A 17,132-nucleotide genomic window follows, 5' to 3' on the forward strand; every position below is an offset into this window, starting at 1 on the left:
GAAGTTTAGATGGAGTTACTGGGGAACTTACTGATTTCGCGCATGCGCACTCCATTTTTGCCAACATAAAATCAGGAGAGTTGCGCTACTGTATATACTATGGTCGCACTAAGGCCAGAATCCATATGGCGGAATCCATAGACGTTGCTCAAGATTCGAGATGGTCTCAAGCTGTTGCATGAACCAATCAGAGAGCCGTATTAGCATCTTAAGACCTTAGCCGGAATCCATAGTCCGGTCTTAAGCGGGGAGCACAGACTTTTGCATAACGCATAACATGTAATGCATAAGAAATTCAATCAATCAGAATTCTTTATTTCATGGAAAGGAAGGAAACGAACCGTTTCCTTCCTTTCCATGAAATAAAGAATTCTGATTGATTGAATTTCTTATGCATTACATGTTATGCGTTATGCAAAAGTCTGTGCTCCCCGCTTTATTCTCAAGCAATATCTTAAGATACTAATACGGTTCTCTGATTGGTTCAAGCGCTAGCTTAAGATCTCGAATCTTGAGCAACGTTTATGGATTCCGCCCCTTGCTTGAGATTAAGAATGGACTATGGATTCCGGCCATAGTCCGTTCATGCACTAGCTTAATGCCCGTGTCACACTACGCATTGGAGATTGAGGATTGCGAATTAAGGATTAGAATTCGACCAATCAGGTAATTTTAATTTTAATCCGTTTCGTTCTAATTGACTGAATTCTAATCCTCAATTCGTAATCCTCAGTCTCCAATGCGTAGTGTGACACGGGCATAAGACCATCTCGAATTTTGAACACCGTCTATGGATTCTACCCTTAACTAATAATTCTATGTTCTTAACCCGAATTCTCATACGGGAAACAGCGCTTTGACACTAAGATCTGATTGGTGAAAAGCCGGTTGTAGGGGTAAAATTTATTTCTACAACCAACTTATCATAGGAAGAAATAATGTAATACTACTTCCGCTGCGCGGCAAAAGTTGGATTGAGTTCAACTTTTGTCGCGCGGTGGAAATTATATATCTATTATTTCCGAGCAAGCGAAACGTTGATTGGCTATCGCACCAACTTCCACCGTGCGGCAAACGTTGCCGCGTTCTGTGTGCAGGAGCCATTAAAAGCGTTACAGGAAAAAGGCCGGGATGGCCGCTCTCAGGTTCCTCTCTGATAATATAGAGTAGTATTACATATATGCTTATATGTTGATAATTGTCGATGATATACACCGATAAATACGTCTACTAAACTAATAAATCATAAAATTAGTATGATATTATCAGTTTTTTACTCTTACTTCAATATTAACAAGAACGTGAATTCCCGTAAAGGTGCAATTTCATGGGCGCGTCATTTGTCGCGCGCGTCGCGTCACTTCAGAAATAACTAAATTCTAGTGACTTCTAGCATTGTCACGTTTGACGCGTATGCAGTTGAATTTATCCAACTGCAAAAGCGTCTTGTGTTTTGTCGCATGTTTTGAAAAATCGCGGAAAGTACTAAGAAGTGAATTGTTGCTTTATATTGATAATGGAATATTTTGATAATGGAAAACTATGAGAAAATCGACATATTCCAAGTCTAGTTACTTCTAAAATGACGCGTGACGCGCGCGACAAATAACTTGCTCATGAAATTGCTCCTTAAGGATGTCGGTTTTTAATAGTATCTCGTCGATGTCACTATCAATAGGGTCCGTGGATAATTACAGTACGATGATATTATCGACAATTGATACAAATTTACGATTATTAACATAATTTTGATATAATATTCATGATTTTTTATTATGTATATAAATGCTGCACATGTATGCATACTTGTAATAATGTAACATCTTATACATTGCATAATTACATTTAAGATTTCAGTGTATTCGGTGAGCCGCGACGAATGCTGCGGTGACCACAACAAATGAGAATGGATTAAATTTGATTGAAACTTTTTTTTTATTTAATTTGATTCAATCCAAATTCGATCGGATTTAATTGGATTCAATTAGATGCAATTTGATTAAAAAACTACATTTCTTTTCCAGAATTTTGAATCGAGCAGTATTCATGACGCACAGAAAAAAAACATATTATTTTTAAATTGAAAGCTTTTATGTCAAGAAATTGGCATAAAAATGTACTTAATGCAATTCCTGTAAATGAATAAAAATGCATTCCGGATTGAAAAGGATTCATTTTAACGTTCGCAAATGTGTATTTCTGAACATTTTAATCCATTTCAATCCATTCTCTATTACAGGATAATCATAGGATAGAAAATTAATGAATGTAATGTGTTCATGTTTTTTTCGAAATGTAAAAAATAAACTTCAATTAATATTTTTAAACTATTTTTTTATAATAAGCCCTTATCAAAAATATAATGATGTAATTCACATAAATATATTAATAAATTAGTTATAATTTTATTATATATTCTATAAAATTCCTTGACATATTGACAATAAAATCGAGTTAAACAATGATACAAAATTATGGAATTTAATTAATTGATACAGTCAATTTTAAAATCTGTTTTTTCTCGGTATTTTCAAATAGGATTATAGCGTTGTTTATAAATGGTATATCACCACATATAAGGAAATTGTTTTGAAGCTCTACAGCTTCTGCTGTGAAAATAAAAAAAAAATAGTTTCGTAAAAATATTTCCATAAAAGTATATTTGAATTATCATAGAATATATCGTATTATCAGGATTTTGATATCTTTCTATATTTCTATTATTTTATTGATATATTTATATCTGGACAACTTGTTGACTAGATTGCATATTTCGTTCTTTTTATGTGACGGCTAAAAAATTTTAATAAAAGAGATCAGAACAGTTTTCGTATGATATTGTATATCGGACACAAATGTCATCATATGATATTACAAAAATAATATACATTATTTAATGTGTAACACTAAATATCCTGATATATATTCGTAGGTAATTAGATAAACTTGACATTATAAAAAGACTTGATTTTAATCGGTGGAGATGGAGACGGTATTGAGTTCTGACGTATCACTTTGCGCAATGTCAGCTTTCTGTATACATGTTCGAATACACAAATACAGTATGTAAACACAATACAATATATACAATATACAGTGCATCACACTGAAGTTTAATGATTATCCGAGTGATACGTATTTAAAGAATAAAACAGAGGGAAGAGGGATAGTGAGGAGACACGATCGGGGACATCTGGCTTACTCCTCCAAGTCCAGGTCCCCCAATTCTTCTTCCAAGCCTTCTAGGTCTTCTTCCACGAAAAGATTTTCATTAATGGCTACAGCAATAGCACCCTCATCCATAGTTGCTGCAATAGAAATTAAATATTAATTATAACAAATAATATAGTATAATAATAAATATGTTTATTGCCTGTGTCTAATAAAAATGTAAATTCTAGCATTCAGAAATGTCGTTTACACACAGACATATTTAATGACTGTACATAATTCATTTTATATAAGTTTAAAATAACAAATCATTTATGATTTGTATGCTTCTTAGCTTAAAGTATTTTGCCAGCGAATTATATCACCGAACATATTAATGTTAATTGATATAATTGCAACCTGTAGTATCTTCATTGTTATCAGTAGTATTGCTGGCCTTTAACCGATCTTCAGTCGCCACCGTGATACCGTTAGTATCGATTTCGCTAGCTTCAAAAGCAAGGCGGTCTGTATCGAGTTCCCTATATTGTATATCTTCAGACTCATCTTCTTCACGAACATAACTAGATATTGCTTCATCTCCTTCGTCGATACCTACATTTAAATAACGTTGGTATTAAATAGTAATTAAGTTAGTATTAAATAGTATTAAATAATTAAGCAATAATAATTAAGCAAAATAATAAATTCTATGTTAGCGAAATTTTAATGAGCTGTAACGAGAATTTACCATCTCCTGCTGCAAGATCTGGATTAAAGTAAAACATTTCTCTTCCTGATATACCGACTTGGCGACCAGCCTTATAGTCACTTCGTTTCTTCTCTTCATCCTTGATTGCTTGTTCCTGTTTCTCTTTCAACTTTCTCTTCTTCCAAGCCAAAAATGTTTCTAGTGTTATCTTAGTCTGTTGAAAATTTTTATTATATAAGAAATATATAATCTTAGTATACTGTACTATATTCTTTATGTAAAATTTATTTCTTTCCTCTAAGAGTTTTACATATTTCATTGACAGTATATTCATACCTGATTAGGTCCTAAATTGGCTCTTTCTGTTTCTATTAGATCTTCTAAAGAAATCTCATCCTTCTTGTCTTCCTTTTTCTTATCTTTTTTCAAGACAAATCCAGGAGGTAAAGCATGCCTATAGATACATTTTTGACCAGACGGACATTCCCAAAACCAACCATATTTCGATTTCTCTACTGCTTCTAAGAAGTGTCTGCATATCTAGTAAAAAAGGGATATCTTGTTTCATATTTTCATAAATTGAACACACTCAAATGATTTCCTACAGTTAAATTATTATAATGCTATTTGTACAGCTTACAATATCAGTAGTTGGACGACTGCCACTGCCATGTTTCTTTTCCACAACTTCTTTTAGCTTATCCTCGTCCCACTTATCCATTGTATCCTCCTCCTTATCATCATCTCTCATATCACAATATAAAGATCGTTTTTCAGCTTTCCGTTCAATACTCAAATCATGCGAAAATTTACACCTCTCTCCTTTTGTACATTGTCCTTGCTTAAAAAATGCACACACGACAGACTTGGGATCTATGCCTATAAAAATTATTTTGTTGTATTTTTTTACTTAAAGATCTGTTTGATATTTGATAGCTTTCTATTATTGTCAATGTATTCAGTACCTTTATCAATCTTTTGCGTTTGAACAGGTTTAAAAATAAGAGCCAATTCCTTTTGCTCCTTTAGCTTCTTCTCCTTTTCCAACTTTTTAGCATTGGGATCCTCGACTTTGCGAGGATTTACGCCACCAGATTTCACTTGCTTTTCAACTTGCTGAATAAACTTCTGTTGCTTGGCACCCTTCTTGTTTTTTATACCAAACGTTTTGTCCTTAAAAGAGAAAAGTTCAGATTTCAGATAAATCAAACTTTGATAAAGTACATGTTAAAAAATATAACTAATATAAATTTATTAGTTTCATATATTTATCTAAAAAACATGTGGAATTTCAAAGTTTTTGGTTAGACTCAAAAGGTGTCCCCTACCTCGATAACTTTTTCCTTTTTCTTTTGATCCGCTTTTTTACTCGGCGCCGGCGCCTTTTTCGGGGGCATTCTGTCAACTCGAGTACTTCACCTTGGTGACAGATGATGCCTAAAACTGTCCGAAAAATTTTAACGATAACTACTACACCTTCGCTTACTTCCGAATGTACTGTACTGAAATCAACTGCATCATCACGTTATTTTGAATCAAAGTGACAACCTTTGCGCGACGAAATTTAATAAACAAACAAAATTAATTATATTATAATTATTATTTATATAATTAATTGTTAATATTAAGAATGATATCAAATTAAAAAAAAGGATTACCTAAATAAGATGTTTTTTTTACTACATAGCTTTTGATTGTCAAATTAATCGTTTTCTTCTTCCAGTGACTTTTCGTTTTTGCATGGGTGAATGGCAAACCTACCGAGATTGCTTATGAATTGTTGCTAACTTCACAGCGCCACGTTGTGCGAGATGCCCTTTCATTCGGCGTGATCAGGCGCGATTACGGTGAGGTGATCGTACGGAGTCAGGTTTGGCATTTACGAATTGATTGACGTTAAACCGAAGACGCCACAATGGCGAAATTCGATTTAACGTCTCGCATAGGTCAATATTTGGACCGCCACTTGGTGTTTCCTCTGCTGGAATTCCTGTCTGCGAAACAGGTATGGAGCAATAGCCGGGCGTCGCGACGTCGTGGCATTTGCGTTTTGGTTATGTCACATGTGGTGCGTTGCAGATTTACGACGAGGATGAGCTGTTACATGCGAAACTCGACATTCTCAGCAAGACGAATATGATTGACTACACCATCGACATCAGGAAGCAGCTTTATCCCAATGTGGAAGTACCAGAGGTGCGTTTCACCGTGTAACGTGTGTGTCACTGTTATGTGATTGCAAAAGAATTGATCATCATGGAGATTCAATTCCCTGTTACATATCCAGATTGTGTTTATTCCTTAGTACACGTAATGGATCATTCATGTTCTACGTTTCTTTTTTAAAATATTAGGTGCATTTGGCTATATAATGGTCTTTAGTCTTTTCTTTTTTTAATTAATCTTATAAATACTTTCTAAAGATGTTAAAATATATGTAAGAATTATTTAATTATGTAATAAAAATCACTTTTTTTATATTTGTAAAATGAAAATCAATCCAGATATGAACAGTTGTAGTGAAGAAAATAATGATTTTATTTAAGGGTTAAATTATAAATTAACGTAGCAATGTTGCAGGAGATAAAATCCAGACGTGCTGATGTATTACAAGAGCTTGGCGTACTTCAAAATAATGTTTCAGTAGTGCTTGCTCTTATGAATAACGAGGAAGTTATGAAGAAAATGGAAAACATGCGTGATTCCAAAGCGCTTAATAATTATCTTACTCAAGAATCAGATGTAGGTAGAACAGTTATTATTATGTTAGATAATGAAATTTTTTATTTAAGTATTCTAATAAGATATTACAAATATGAAAAATTTGTATTGATTTAGTCTTGCGTTTACAGTTTAGGGTAGAAATGATGGACAGCTTTGTGAAGCTGGCAAAGTATCGCTATGAGTGTGGTAATTATTCTGTTTCTACATCATATTTATACTTCTATATGCTGATTATGCCCCCTACTGATAAGGTAGTGCCACAATTTTTTTAATTACAAAAATTAAGTACAATATGTTTTATGAAATTATTTATTTTAATATTTGTATATGTAATTTCTAGAACTATTTAAATGTTTTATGGGGAAAATTGGCATCAGAGATTCTTGTACAAAATTGGGAAACGGCGTTGGAGGACGTGAACAAATTGCGAGAATATATCGACAGTAATGTTATTGGCAATTCGTTGCAAGTATTACAGCAACGCACATGGCTCATTCATTGGAGTTTATTTGTGTTCTTTAATCATGTAAAGGGAAGAGATCTCATTATTGAGATGTTCCTCTATCGGCCACAGTATGTATAATTTATTAAGAAAGTATTTAACTTTTTTCATATACTCGCGTGTGAGATGTCCAGGATACCTCAGTCTTAAAAATTCACTAAATGTATGAATGCTATTTATACACATTACTATATTTAGTAGAAATTGTTTCACAATTTAAAAAATTTTTTTGCATTTATTTTTATCTATAGGATATCTATAGAATATTATCAGTCTTTATTTAATTATAAACCATTAAAAAGAACAATAAAAATTAAGGTATAATGTTAATGATATTTATGAAAATTATAAAATTGTAACCTTTCTAATACATTTTTGCAGTTATTTAAATGCTATTCAAACAATGTGTCCGCATATACTTCGTTACTTGGCTGCAGCAGTTATTGTCAATCGTTCTAGGCGGTCTATTCTGAAGGATCTCGTAAAAGTAATACAACAGGTCAGATTTTGAAATCATTGTTTTATAAGACATAAAAATTCGTGCAAATTTTTTAAGTGTAGATAATATATCTAATTTAAGAGAATAAAATATCTTAAAAAAGGAGAATATTCATAATTAAACTTTTGCTAAAAAAGAATAATAGTTTAAATTTGTTGAGAAATTTATAATAAGAAGGAACTGATATTTTTTATATTGTATTATTGAAATGTTTTATATATATATTTTTTTAAATGTTATTTTTATGTATGTAGGAATCTTATACCTATCGAGATCCCATCACAGAATTTTTGGAACATTTGTATGTTAATTTTGACTTTGATGGAGCTCGGCAGAAGTTGCAAGAGTGCCAGACTGTCGTCTTTAACGATTTCTTTCTAATCGCTCTACTGAATGAATTTGTGGAAAATGCACGGTTGATGATTTTCGAAACATTCTGCAGAATTCATCAATGTATTAGTATCCAGTATGTAATTTTTTTGCATCATGGTTATAAAAACAAGATTTGATTAATTATTTTTTTATTAGTTATATATTAATTATGCATACTTCAGAATCATATTACACACACACGTATACATACATATATTTATTTTTAATTTTTATATTCATAGAATGCTTGCGGAGAAACTAAATATGAAGGCGGATGTTGCGGAATGCTGGATTGTGAACTTAATTCGTAATGCACGTTTAGATGCTAAAATCGACAGCAAGTTGGGACATGTAGTGATGGGTGGACAGCCGGCGTCTCCATATCAACAATTGGTTGAGAAGATTGAAACATTGAGTGTACGAAGCGAGGCATTAGAGAATCTAATTGAGAGAAAACTAAAAGCGAAGAATCAAGACCCAGTAAGTATAGTGTGGAACTAACAGAGGTCAGTATCATTCACAATCGTATTGCGCGTATATCATTTGGTTCATTTAACGCAAAAAACATTGCAGTAGACATGAGAAAAGTAAAAGTGAAGTAAAGTTATGCATATTATAAATTAATGTTAAGTATGTAATGGTATACAATAATTTATTTATGTGTCTAGTTATATTTAATATCTAATTAGATTTTTTGTATGTCTTATATATTCTTTAATTTTTGTACTTCTAATATATTATTTTGATGTTTGTCCATACACACTCACATTTGTGGAATTTGTTATTCTTGCCAATCACACTAAAACTGAAATGTTTTGTTTCTTTTCATATTGCTTTTTACCATTACATGTAACCATTACAAAGTGTGACATTTTAAAATGTATTTTTCTTGCATATAAATTTTAAAAACAATTCACTTTTGTTTCAGTATCACTCGTGGAACTTGGATTTCTGACAACTCGATGCAACGTGGAGGAGTAGTGCCCAAAAGAGATATTCCACCTCCGATTATTAACAATAATCAGGCTTCCAAATGTAAAGAAATACTTCATAAGTGACATCATGAATCAGATGTACTTATTTTTATTCGCTGTCAGTATCTTGGAATTGTCAAACTATACTATAACAAATAATGAACAACCAATAACATTTTATAAGAGAAAACATCGCATTTATTTATTGTATACTACCGTTTCCGGACATTGTCATTTCTCGTTATTTTAGGTATATTTAAGTAAATAGGTATTTGATTATATTTCAAAAACAATGATTTGTTAATTACGATTATATTTGTTTTGCAATATGATAAAATCATCTTTGATTTAGTTCACAATCAGTGCTACGGCACAATAAGTTTAACGGCTTAAAACTTCAAAAATTTTGCTACGTCTGACAAATTTTTAGGGGTATATCCTATCCTCATATACACATCACATTTTTAATTTAAAACTAGAAGTCATAAATTATCCTATCGAGTATCCTGTCTTTTATAGAATAGTTAATAGAGAGTATCAAAAAATAAAAATATTTTATTCAAGGACTCTAGAAAGGGCTGTTATATAATTTTATTAGTTATAGAATTTTGAAATTGGCAGTTCGATTGTAATAACAGCGTACTAACTTGAAATATAGAATTATAACTATTTATAAGCATAACTAGTTATAATTATAATAAATATGTCTTAAATATTATTTAAGCATATATATTACGATTCTTACACAATGTTACGAGATATTATTTTGATGCGTTTTGAAGATCTGTTACGAAAGTAAAAAGTTACATCCCGTATATCCACCGCAATCAGTACAATATGTTAGAATGCTCCTCCAATACGGATCTAAAACGAGTAATTTCGGATTTCCTAGGATAATAAGTAGAGCACGAGCACGAGTAATTGCGACGTTGAGTCTATTGGGCGAAGCAATAAAGCCTAGGGAATGCTTGACGTCATCATCAACTAAAGTGTTGCACGATCTAACAGCCGAAATAATAATTACTTTTCTTTCTTGACCTTGAAATCCTTCCACAGTACTGATTTTTGGTAACTTAAGATGTAACTCCAACAGCAGATCTCGAATTTGCATCACCTTGAAAAAAATGGTTTTCATAGAAAAGGAAGAAAAAAATTTAGCTAACAAATGATAGAATTTTACTTAAAATACTCATGTATACCTGTTTATAATAAGGAGTTATAATTCCTATATCATCCGGTTCAAGTCCATATTTATACAACTTCAACAAATAGAGATATACTTGTGCAGCTTCTTCGGGATTATACCAGCTTGGACTCTCGGAATCTTGGTAGTTCTCACCATTAACCCCATGAAAGATTATGGCTGGTGGTGATCCCTCTTTCTTGGGTAGCTCTGCTCTCATCATTTCCAATAGTTTAGCTTCCTCACTATTCTTAGACGACAACTAAATATAGCAAACAAACAAATTATAATTGACTTACAGAAATTAGAATTCGACATAATAGCAATAGTTATACATACTTGCGGCTGTAATTCCGATTCATAAAATAGCGTGTTTGATAAATGCAGTATTTCTGGTAAGCTCCGATAGTTCATTACAAGTTTTGTAACGAGTCTGGGATCATACAAGGTCTCGAATCCCTCAGGGTCTCTCTGGTAAGGAAATTGCTGTAAAAGTCTCGATAAGAACGATACACCTAATCCGAAAAACGACGCCAGTTGGCTTTGCACGACAGGCCCAAGTTGCATTGGATCGCCCGCGAGTATCACTTGACCGTGATTAGAATGAATGAAATTCAAGGGAATCATGATCTCTGGCTCAGTCGCTTGACCCGCCTCATCGACTAAAATGTGCGAAAAATGACCACGGGGAAAACCCATGTTGTGCAATATTCCCAACATGTTGCACGTGCCAATAGTAATTCTATGACGACCCAGTACGGACATGGTGCAGTTCAATTTCACTCCGTTCTTATGATGATAGAACTGATTATCTGTTCCTTCCTCAGCTAATTTAGCTGTAGCACAGTAAGGTAACAGTTCCTCAGGTATAATATTACTATTCAAGCAATGGTAAGCTATCAGTCGAACCTACGGCATATACATACAATGAACAAATACAGAGAAAATGAAACTATTTAATAATTTATAATCTAATCCTTTTTAATATATGAAATTATGTTAAAGATTTTGTCTGATTTGATAATAAATCATAAATTCTAGTATAATAATCAAGAAATCAGTAGAAAACGAGAACATACCAAATCGCCTGGTTTAAGTATGTTACTGTCCAACAAGCGTTCCGTTATTAAGTTTGCCGAGCTGTTCGACGGTGTTGCTACGAGCAGTCTGCTTTCGGGAATTATGGTCAAAATTTGTAAGATTGTCTCGCATATAGTCACTGTTTTTCCTGTTCCAGGCGGGCCAAATATAACATAGGGTAGTGGACGCGCCAATCCCAATATTATGTTTCTCACAGCTTCTTTTTGATAATAATTTAGTTTTTTATTGAACCAATTTAATTTTCGTTTCTTTATTTGAATAATATATGGTTTTAGTTCATCATTAATTTGAGTGATCGATTCATTTGGCGTTCTTGAAATTGTGGCGTTGTTAGTTTTACCATCGTTGGCACATTTTGTCAAATTCATTTCAAAATTCGGATTCATTTTCGTTCTAGTACATGACGTTGTTTTTTTGAATGACGATTCAACTGATTTAATATTGGTAAGTCTTTCCGCTACTGATATCCTTGGAGATCTTTTAACAGTATTATTAGAGGTATCACTGACAGAAGTGATAGAGGAACTGGAACTGTTAGAAGAAATAGATTCATTGTGACGAACTCGCATATCAATGGGTTTTTCTTCGTTCTCATATTCTTCTAAATAGAACTGTGGCTCTTTTTGCACTACTTGAGTAGGAAATAGAAAATCAGGTCCAAGACGATTGAGAGCTAAATTAACAGCATTGTGACAACGTTGCAAAGAAGCAGACGAGATTTTAAATGACACTTGACAATCCTCGCCACTGTATTCATAATGAAACTTTTGGTTAAATTTCAAAAAGATCTCCGTGCTTTTAACTTTGTGAATGAAGCCCTCGTATTTTGAGTTTTCTATTACAAAACAAATCAGAATTATATATATGTATATAAATATATATATAATTACTAATATTTCGATATACCCCGAAATTAATTTTAAAACATTTTTATCTTTCAACAATATGCATATGTTTAGGTAACTATAAAAGTTTAGCAGTACATGATTTTTATTGGAAAAAGCAGAGATATTGTGGCATTAAATATTTCTTCGCGAGTGTGCAGCGCACAAGATTATGGCTTTTTTTTTTTCTTCCTCAAGTAGTCATAAATATTTATCCGCTCCTTTCAATAAGTATCATATATTGCTAAACTTTTAATAAATATTATGTATTGTAAATTTTTCGTAGTGACTACGTATGAATATAATATAAAAACTTCTTATAAATATTACCTTTAAAGTTATTCCACTGAAAAGATACTATAACTTTATCACCAATCATAAGGGAAGGTCGCTTTTCTGCTAATCCTGGCACTTCAAGCGTAAGATAATCACCGCATCGTCGCAAAATCGCACTTTTCATGTCATATGTTTGTAAACACAATATTAGAGCTATTTCTTCCAGATACAATAAAATGTGAAAGCGGTTCTTATATGTCTCAAAGGAAAGATCTCTTTGAAGACAAGGTATCTGATCTCCGATAACAATTTCGCGTTCCGTCTGTGATAGTTTATTCTGCATAATATCGAAGACCATATTCCAAATGTATCGCGGTATTTTGAAGATTCCATTGCGTATTTTGATAAATGCAGGTGGTTTAGATGGTCTTACCCCAGGGATACATGTAGTTTCAATTAACTCATTCAAGTCAGGTAAATTAATTTTTTCCTTCTTTTGTTGAATAGATGCGGAATTGAACTTTTGTGAAATGTTCTTTGTATTGATATTTATATGAAACACTCTAGTTATCTTGAAGTCTTTAAAATTAAAAATAAATTGTTCCTCGGACGTACCAACAAATAGTGCTTTGCATTTGAATGTATAAGTAACACTTTCTGAAGGATTTACCACTGTGCTAATCCTTGTATTTATCGGTGACACTAGTGACAACTGAGACGGAGTCTTCTGTGGCACAAAGGAGCCGTTTTGCAATAAATGAGCATAACTGGCGTTATTTCGTATCGAAACCTCCAGAGTACCCTCTTCTCCTATGCCCAAATTGAATTTTAATTCGTCGTCTATAACAATACCATATTTGTTTTTTAATAATTCGGTATCTAATACGGAAGGAATATTGCTTGTCGTTGGTTTAATGAATTTATTTGGAGCCTAAAATGAGAATAAAAAAAAACAAGATAAATATTTAGCAATTTATTATATAATAAATATCGTAACATGCAATAACTAAAAACTTGCCTGTATTAATGGAGTTACAGTCAACGATCTCCACTTGTACTGTCCTTGATCACTTTCTATGCTTTCAGTCACTACTTTGTCACCAACGTGTGGAATGTAACCCATACCACACAAGCGCTTATAAAAAATTATATCCTTATTAATTACTCCCACCTTGTTCTCTGGATTGTACTTTGATATCACACCACAATTTAGTTGAGATCGCAATGGTTTGATTTCATTAATCTCCAAGATTTCGCCCATCCAATCTTCAGATTCGTTGCTCAATTCAACTAAACAGTCTAACATTAACCAATCGCCAATTAGGGGAATGAATTCGGATCGCACTTTGCTCAAGTCAACGCGAATATTATTTGGCTCGACAATGGCGATTCGACCTTCGCGTTTTGTCACTTTGGCAACTATGTTCCTTGATGTCATATAAGTATGTACATCGTTTTTCACGTTGATGTTTTCATTATTCCAACTGTCATCTATTACACAGATAATTTTTCGTACTTTTGGCTTTGCATTTGGATTCCGTAGATATAGCAAGTAGTGAATCTTGTCACCTACTTTGAGATTATTAGTCGAATCATCAATTTTTTCGTATGTATAGGAATCATCTATGAGGATGTAATCTGTAAAGATCTCGGTAATACTTCCGGTCTTGTAGTAACATCCTTCTTCATTCAGTGCTTCTTCTTTCTTTTCAGTTCTATCCGTGTTAGTCTCATTTGCAAGCTCTATGCGAGATATAACTTCATTTATCTCTTCGTCTGTATCCTTTGCAGTCTTCTTTGGATACACATAGCTCATAGCATATTGAATCCCATTATACATTAACGACAACATCTTTAATTCCTCTGGCTCCTATCTAAGTACCTATGGACACAAAAGAAAGTTTAAAATATATTTAAAATAAGCATAATACTCATCATTTATCTTTGTTTAATATTTGATAAATAACAAAGATGAAATGATTTCAAGAACATTGCGAGCATCAAGTGAACATGGTCTAGGGATACTTTCCAGCGAAAGGCATGTGATAAATTTGGTCATTTGTACTGGATTACTCCAATTTAAAGGCTGTATTCCATTATTCACTGTAATTACTGAAAATCTATAGTATAGGGTTGCTATCTCATTTGTGAGTTTTTTGTCATACGACCAAAACACACAAATAAAATAGCACCCTAAGTAAATTTATATATTTAGTACTCGCAATGAATAACAGAATGCAGTCAAAGCTTTAGTATCTAATGCATTGGCATAACTTTACAATAAAATAATATATACATATTCTCTGTTAAATAATGTAACAATATCATTATTGACTATAATATATACTTAATTATTTGTAATATTGGTAATACTCCAGAATTGTGTCCTGTTCGTCGATTTTGATGAAATTATTATATAAATTGAATTTGCTAATAGACACCACATAACACAGGAACGAAGGGCATTTCACTCTTGAGTTACAGTGCCAGTCTTAGCGAGTCGGTGCGTTTAAAAAACGTTAAGTCAGCACGAAGTCAGCGCGAATCAACGAACGCAAATAGCAAAGATACGTTTACATATCCTTGTTTATCCCGTAGATTAAATAAAGACACCTATCCTATAGGTCATGGACTAAGCGTACGATGTAAACGTAGCCAGTGCGAGGAATCAGTAGAAGTCAATGAAAATAAGGAGCGAGTCAGCGAGAGTCGAGCAACGATGATTGTTTGACTCGAGAGTGAAATATCCCTCGCACAGGAAATCATTATATTCTTGTTGTTTGCTGTCAAATAAAGATAAAATGTTATGTTGTATTATGTCCTGTTGAAAAGCATCCTAAGTACTTTCTATCTAAATAATATAGAAATGTATATAGGAAAAAAGCAAAGTCATCAAGCAACGAAGAAGAATTAAAGATAATAGAAACAGAAGAAACACGATATTTACCGATCTATAGACTGATATCTCCACTCTGTCGCTTTGAGATAGTCCAGTTCTTTTCGCAAGGATTGTACGCGTTTTGTGTGAAGTTCTTTGAGAAATCGTTTGCGCTGCTTTTGCTCTTGTAATTCAGATTTCATCTGATTCAGGATCTTAGATGTTTGAGTCGCGCTTGAGGTCAGCTCCGAATCCTGGGATTCTGGCGTTCTTTGCCCCGTCGAGTGCCCTAAAGTGCTCGTCGACAGGGTAGACGAATTCATAATTCGGTTCGCGAGTCCTACAACAACCCCATCACACACGGCACAATGTTAAATATTAGATACCTAACCTAACTTTTATCTAAAACTTAAATGTTTCGGAACCTGGGACCACGGCATCACAAGCCTAGATCCCCACATAAACACAGGCGTTTTAACACCGAACGTGATTGGTGAAAAATGGGTGATGAGGGTAAATTTCACCCTCATAACCCGTTTTTAAGAGCCCGAATTATATCGCTCTCCACTCTTTCCAGCAATATAATTAAATTTTTCATTAACTTTTTAGCATAAAATTGTCTCAGTTGTTTTATTTTAACAACGAACGATTTAAGTCAATTGAAGAGAAGATTGATTATATAAAAATCTCCAGCAATATATATGATTAATTATTATGATTATTATTTATTATTATTTTATTATCTATGATGAACTACCCAGATAGCACAGAGAATCCAAAAAGAATTCTTTCTTTCATTCCCGATTTACGAAATGAATTCTTTTTCTATCCCATTTCTGTTCTAAAAGTATTCCTAAGGGTCTCAAAAGAGTTCACTTTCATATCACCAATTGTGAGTTCTTTTTCGGATTCAAAAGGTACCCTTTTCTTTACTTAGTCTAAATGACTTCGCAATGAAATCGAAATAACTTTGAAATAATTATTCTAATGGAGTGCTAAAGCTATTCCTTTTATGCTCTTTCTGGAATCGGAAGGATTTAAACAACACGAAGTCGACTAAAAATTGACTAGAGAAGTCAAGAGTCGACCAAGGCTGTGTTCCAAATTTACTGCCAGCACTGAAAATACTACAGTTTACATTACGTGCACTATAGATTTTCAGTACTGGCAGTCAATTTTGGAACACAGCCTAATAGTCAGCAAAATTGAAAACAATCGATTATTATTAATCCAGCTAATCAAAATTGATTACCGGATAGTCAACTTCTGAATGGTTAATGTTTTTTTTCCCCATTTTTTTTATTAAGGTATCAATGTCCAATAAGTTAACAAAAAAAGTGAAACGTAAAGGTACAATTTTAACACGTAGAACGATCCGATACCAGAGTAGAAGCCCTTTTTGGAGCTCGCTCTATTCTAATTCGAGTGAGGAGATGCTGGATGGTTCCATGGTGGAAGAAGACAGGTGAGACAACGCGCATAACGGCACAATTCAGAGCAATCAGCTAGCCAAATTTGGGTCCTAAATTTTGGTTGTCACACAACGGCCAATCAAACTAAATCAAATTTGGATCCTAAATTTGGTCCTACTAGGCATCCCTCAAGTTGTCTCACCTATCTTCTTCCACCCCATGGATGGTTTCGCGGAGCTCTATTTCTAATAGTGCGGGACTAATCTTGAATACGGGTTACTACTCCATCGCGTGACCCTCGCGAGGTGCCGGTCGACTTATAGTTGATTAATGTAAGAAATACTTTTATGGAGTCCTTTGTTAATTGTCGGAAAGGAATTTTTTTTAAGTTCGTTTCGAACAAATTACGCTAATTCATAAAGAAGTCAAGAAAATGAATTCTTTTCGAGTTCAAATGGATCAATT

At 33.1% G+C, this 17,132-nt stretch overlaps 3 protein-coding genes across 4 annotated transcripts; 1 reads left to right on the top strand and 2 right to left on the bottom strand.

Moving 5' to 3' along the window:
- Window positions 1–2,934: 2,934 nt before the first annotated feature.
- On the bottom strand, window positions 2,935–5,372 carry LOC108723737 (zinc finger CCCH domain-containing protein 15 homolog). Its single transcript, XM_018449677.1, has 7 exons — window positions 5,191–5,372; window positions 4,828–5,035; window positions 4,503–4,741; window positions 4,199–4,402; window positions 3,902–4,076; window positions 3,571–3,765; window positions 2,935–3,308 (listed from the first exon to the last, which is right to left on the bottom strand). The coding sequence occupies exons 1-7, from the start codon at window positions 5,257–5,259 to the stop codon at window positions 3,199–3,201; spliced, it is 1,200 nt and encodes a 399-aa protein (XP_018305179.1). The 5' UTR covers window positions 5,260–5,372; the 3' UTR covers window positions 2,935–3,198.
- A 293-nt stretch (window positions 5,373–5,665) lies between these two features.
- Window positions 5,666–9,595, top strand: eIF3e (eukaryotic translation initiation factor 3 subunit E). 2 transcript variants are annotated; one of them, XM_018449636.1, is made up of 9 exons: window positions 5,666–5,867; window positions 5,942–6,058; window positions 6,443–6,604; window positions 6,715–6,837; window positions 6,927–7,159; window positions 7,470–7,587; window positions 7,842–8,053; window positions 8,202–8,465; window positions 8,888–9,595. In XM_018449636.1, the coding sequence occupies exons 1-8, from the start codon at window positions 5,778–5,780 to the stop codon at window positions 8,458–8,460; spliced, it is 1,314 nt and encodes a 437-aa protein (XP_018305138.1). In that variant the 5' UTR covers window positions 5,666–5,777; the 3' UTR covers window positions 8,461–8,465; window positions 8,888–9,595. The 2 variants fall into 2 exon arrangements, with proteins under 2 accessions (XP_018305138.1, XP_018305137.1); XM_018449635.1 differs by having other exon boundaries at window positions 8,202–8,439; window positions 8,888–9,459.
- Window positions 9,596–9,677: 82 nt separating this feature from the next.
- Window positions 9,678–15,399, bottom strand: armi (probable RNA helicase armitage). Its single transcript, XM_018449882.1, has 7 exons — window positions 15,325–15,399; window positions 13,396–14,259; window positions 12,432–13,308; window positions 11,196–12,052; window positions 10,456–11,025; window positions 10,133–10,378; window positions 9,678–10,047 (listed from the first exon to the last, which is right to left on the bottom strand). The coding sequence occupies exons 2-7, from the start codon at window positions 14,227–14,229 to the stop codon at window positions 9,721–9,723; spliced, it is 3,711 nt and encodes a 1,236-aa protein (XP_018305384.1). The 5' UTR covers window positions 14,230–14,259; window positions 15,325–15,399; the 3' UTR covers window positions 9,678–9,720.
- Window positions 15,400–17,132: the final 1,733 nt, after the last annotated feature.

This window comes from Mycetomoellerius zeteki, unplaced genomic scaffold (genome assembly GCF_001594055.1).
Source record: "Mycetomoellerius zeteki isolate Tzet28-1 unplaced genomic scaffold, Tzet1.0 scaffold25, whole genome shotgun sequence".
Classification (NCBI taxonomy): domain Eukaryota; kingdom Metazoa; phylum Arthropoda; class Insecta; order Hymenoptera; family Formicidae; genus Mycetomoellerius; species Mycetomoellerius zeteki.

Bases quoted from the DNA above. Each gene is read 5' to 3' on its own strand.
- LOC108723737 (XM_018449677.1), bottom strand. From the start codon at position 5,259: ATGCCCCCGAAAAAGGCGCCGGCGCCGAGTAAAAAAGCGGATCAAAAG. The intron at 5,036-5,190 runs GTAGGGGACACC...TTCTCTTTTAAG, and splicing joins AAAAGGAAAAAGTTATCGAG to GACAAAACGTTTGGTATAAA. The intron at 3,766-3,901 runs GTAAATTCTCGT...ATTTAAATGTAG, and splicing joins AGATCTTGCAGCAGGAGATG to GTATCGACGAAGGAGATGAA.
- eIF3e (XM_018449635.1), top strand. From the start codon at position 5,778: ATGGCGAAATTCGATTTAACGTCTCGCATAGGTCAATATTTGGACCGC. The intron at 6,838-6,926 runs GTAGTGCCACAA...TGTAATTTCTAG, and splicing joins TTATGCCCCCTACTGATAAG to AACTATTTAAATGTTTTATG. The intron at 8,054-8,201 runs GTATGTAATTTT...TTATATTCATAG, and splicing joins CATCAATGTATTAGTATCCA to AATGCTTGCGGAGAAACTAA.
- armi (XM_018449882.1), bottom strand. From the start codon at position 14,229: ATGTTGTCGTTAATGTATAATGGGATTCAATATGCTATGAGCTATGTG. The intron at 13,309-13,395 runs GCAAGTTTTTAG...TTCTCATTTTAG, and splicing joins CTGTAACTCCATTAATACAG to GCTCCAAATAAATTCATTAA. The intron at 11,026-11,195 runs GTATGTTCTCGT...TATATGCCGTAG, and splicing joins TACTTAAACCAGGCGATTTG to GTTCGACTGATAGCTTACCA.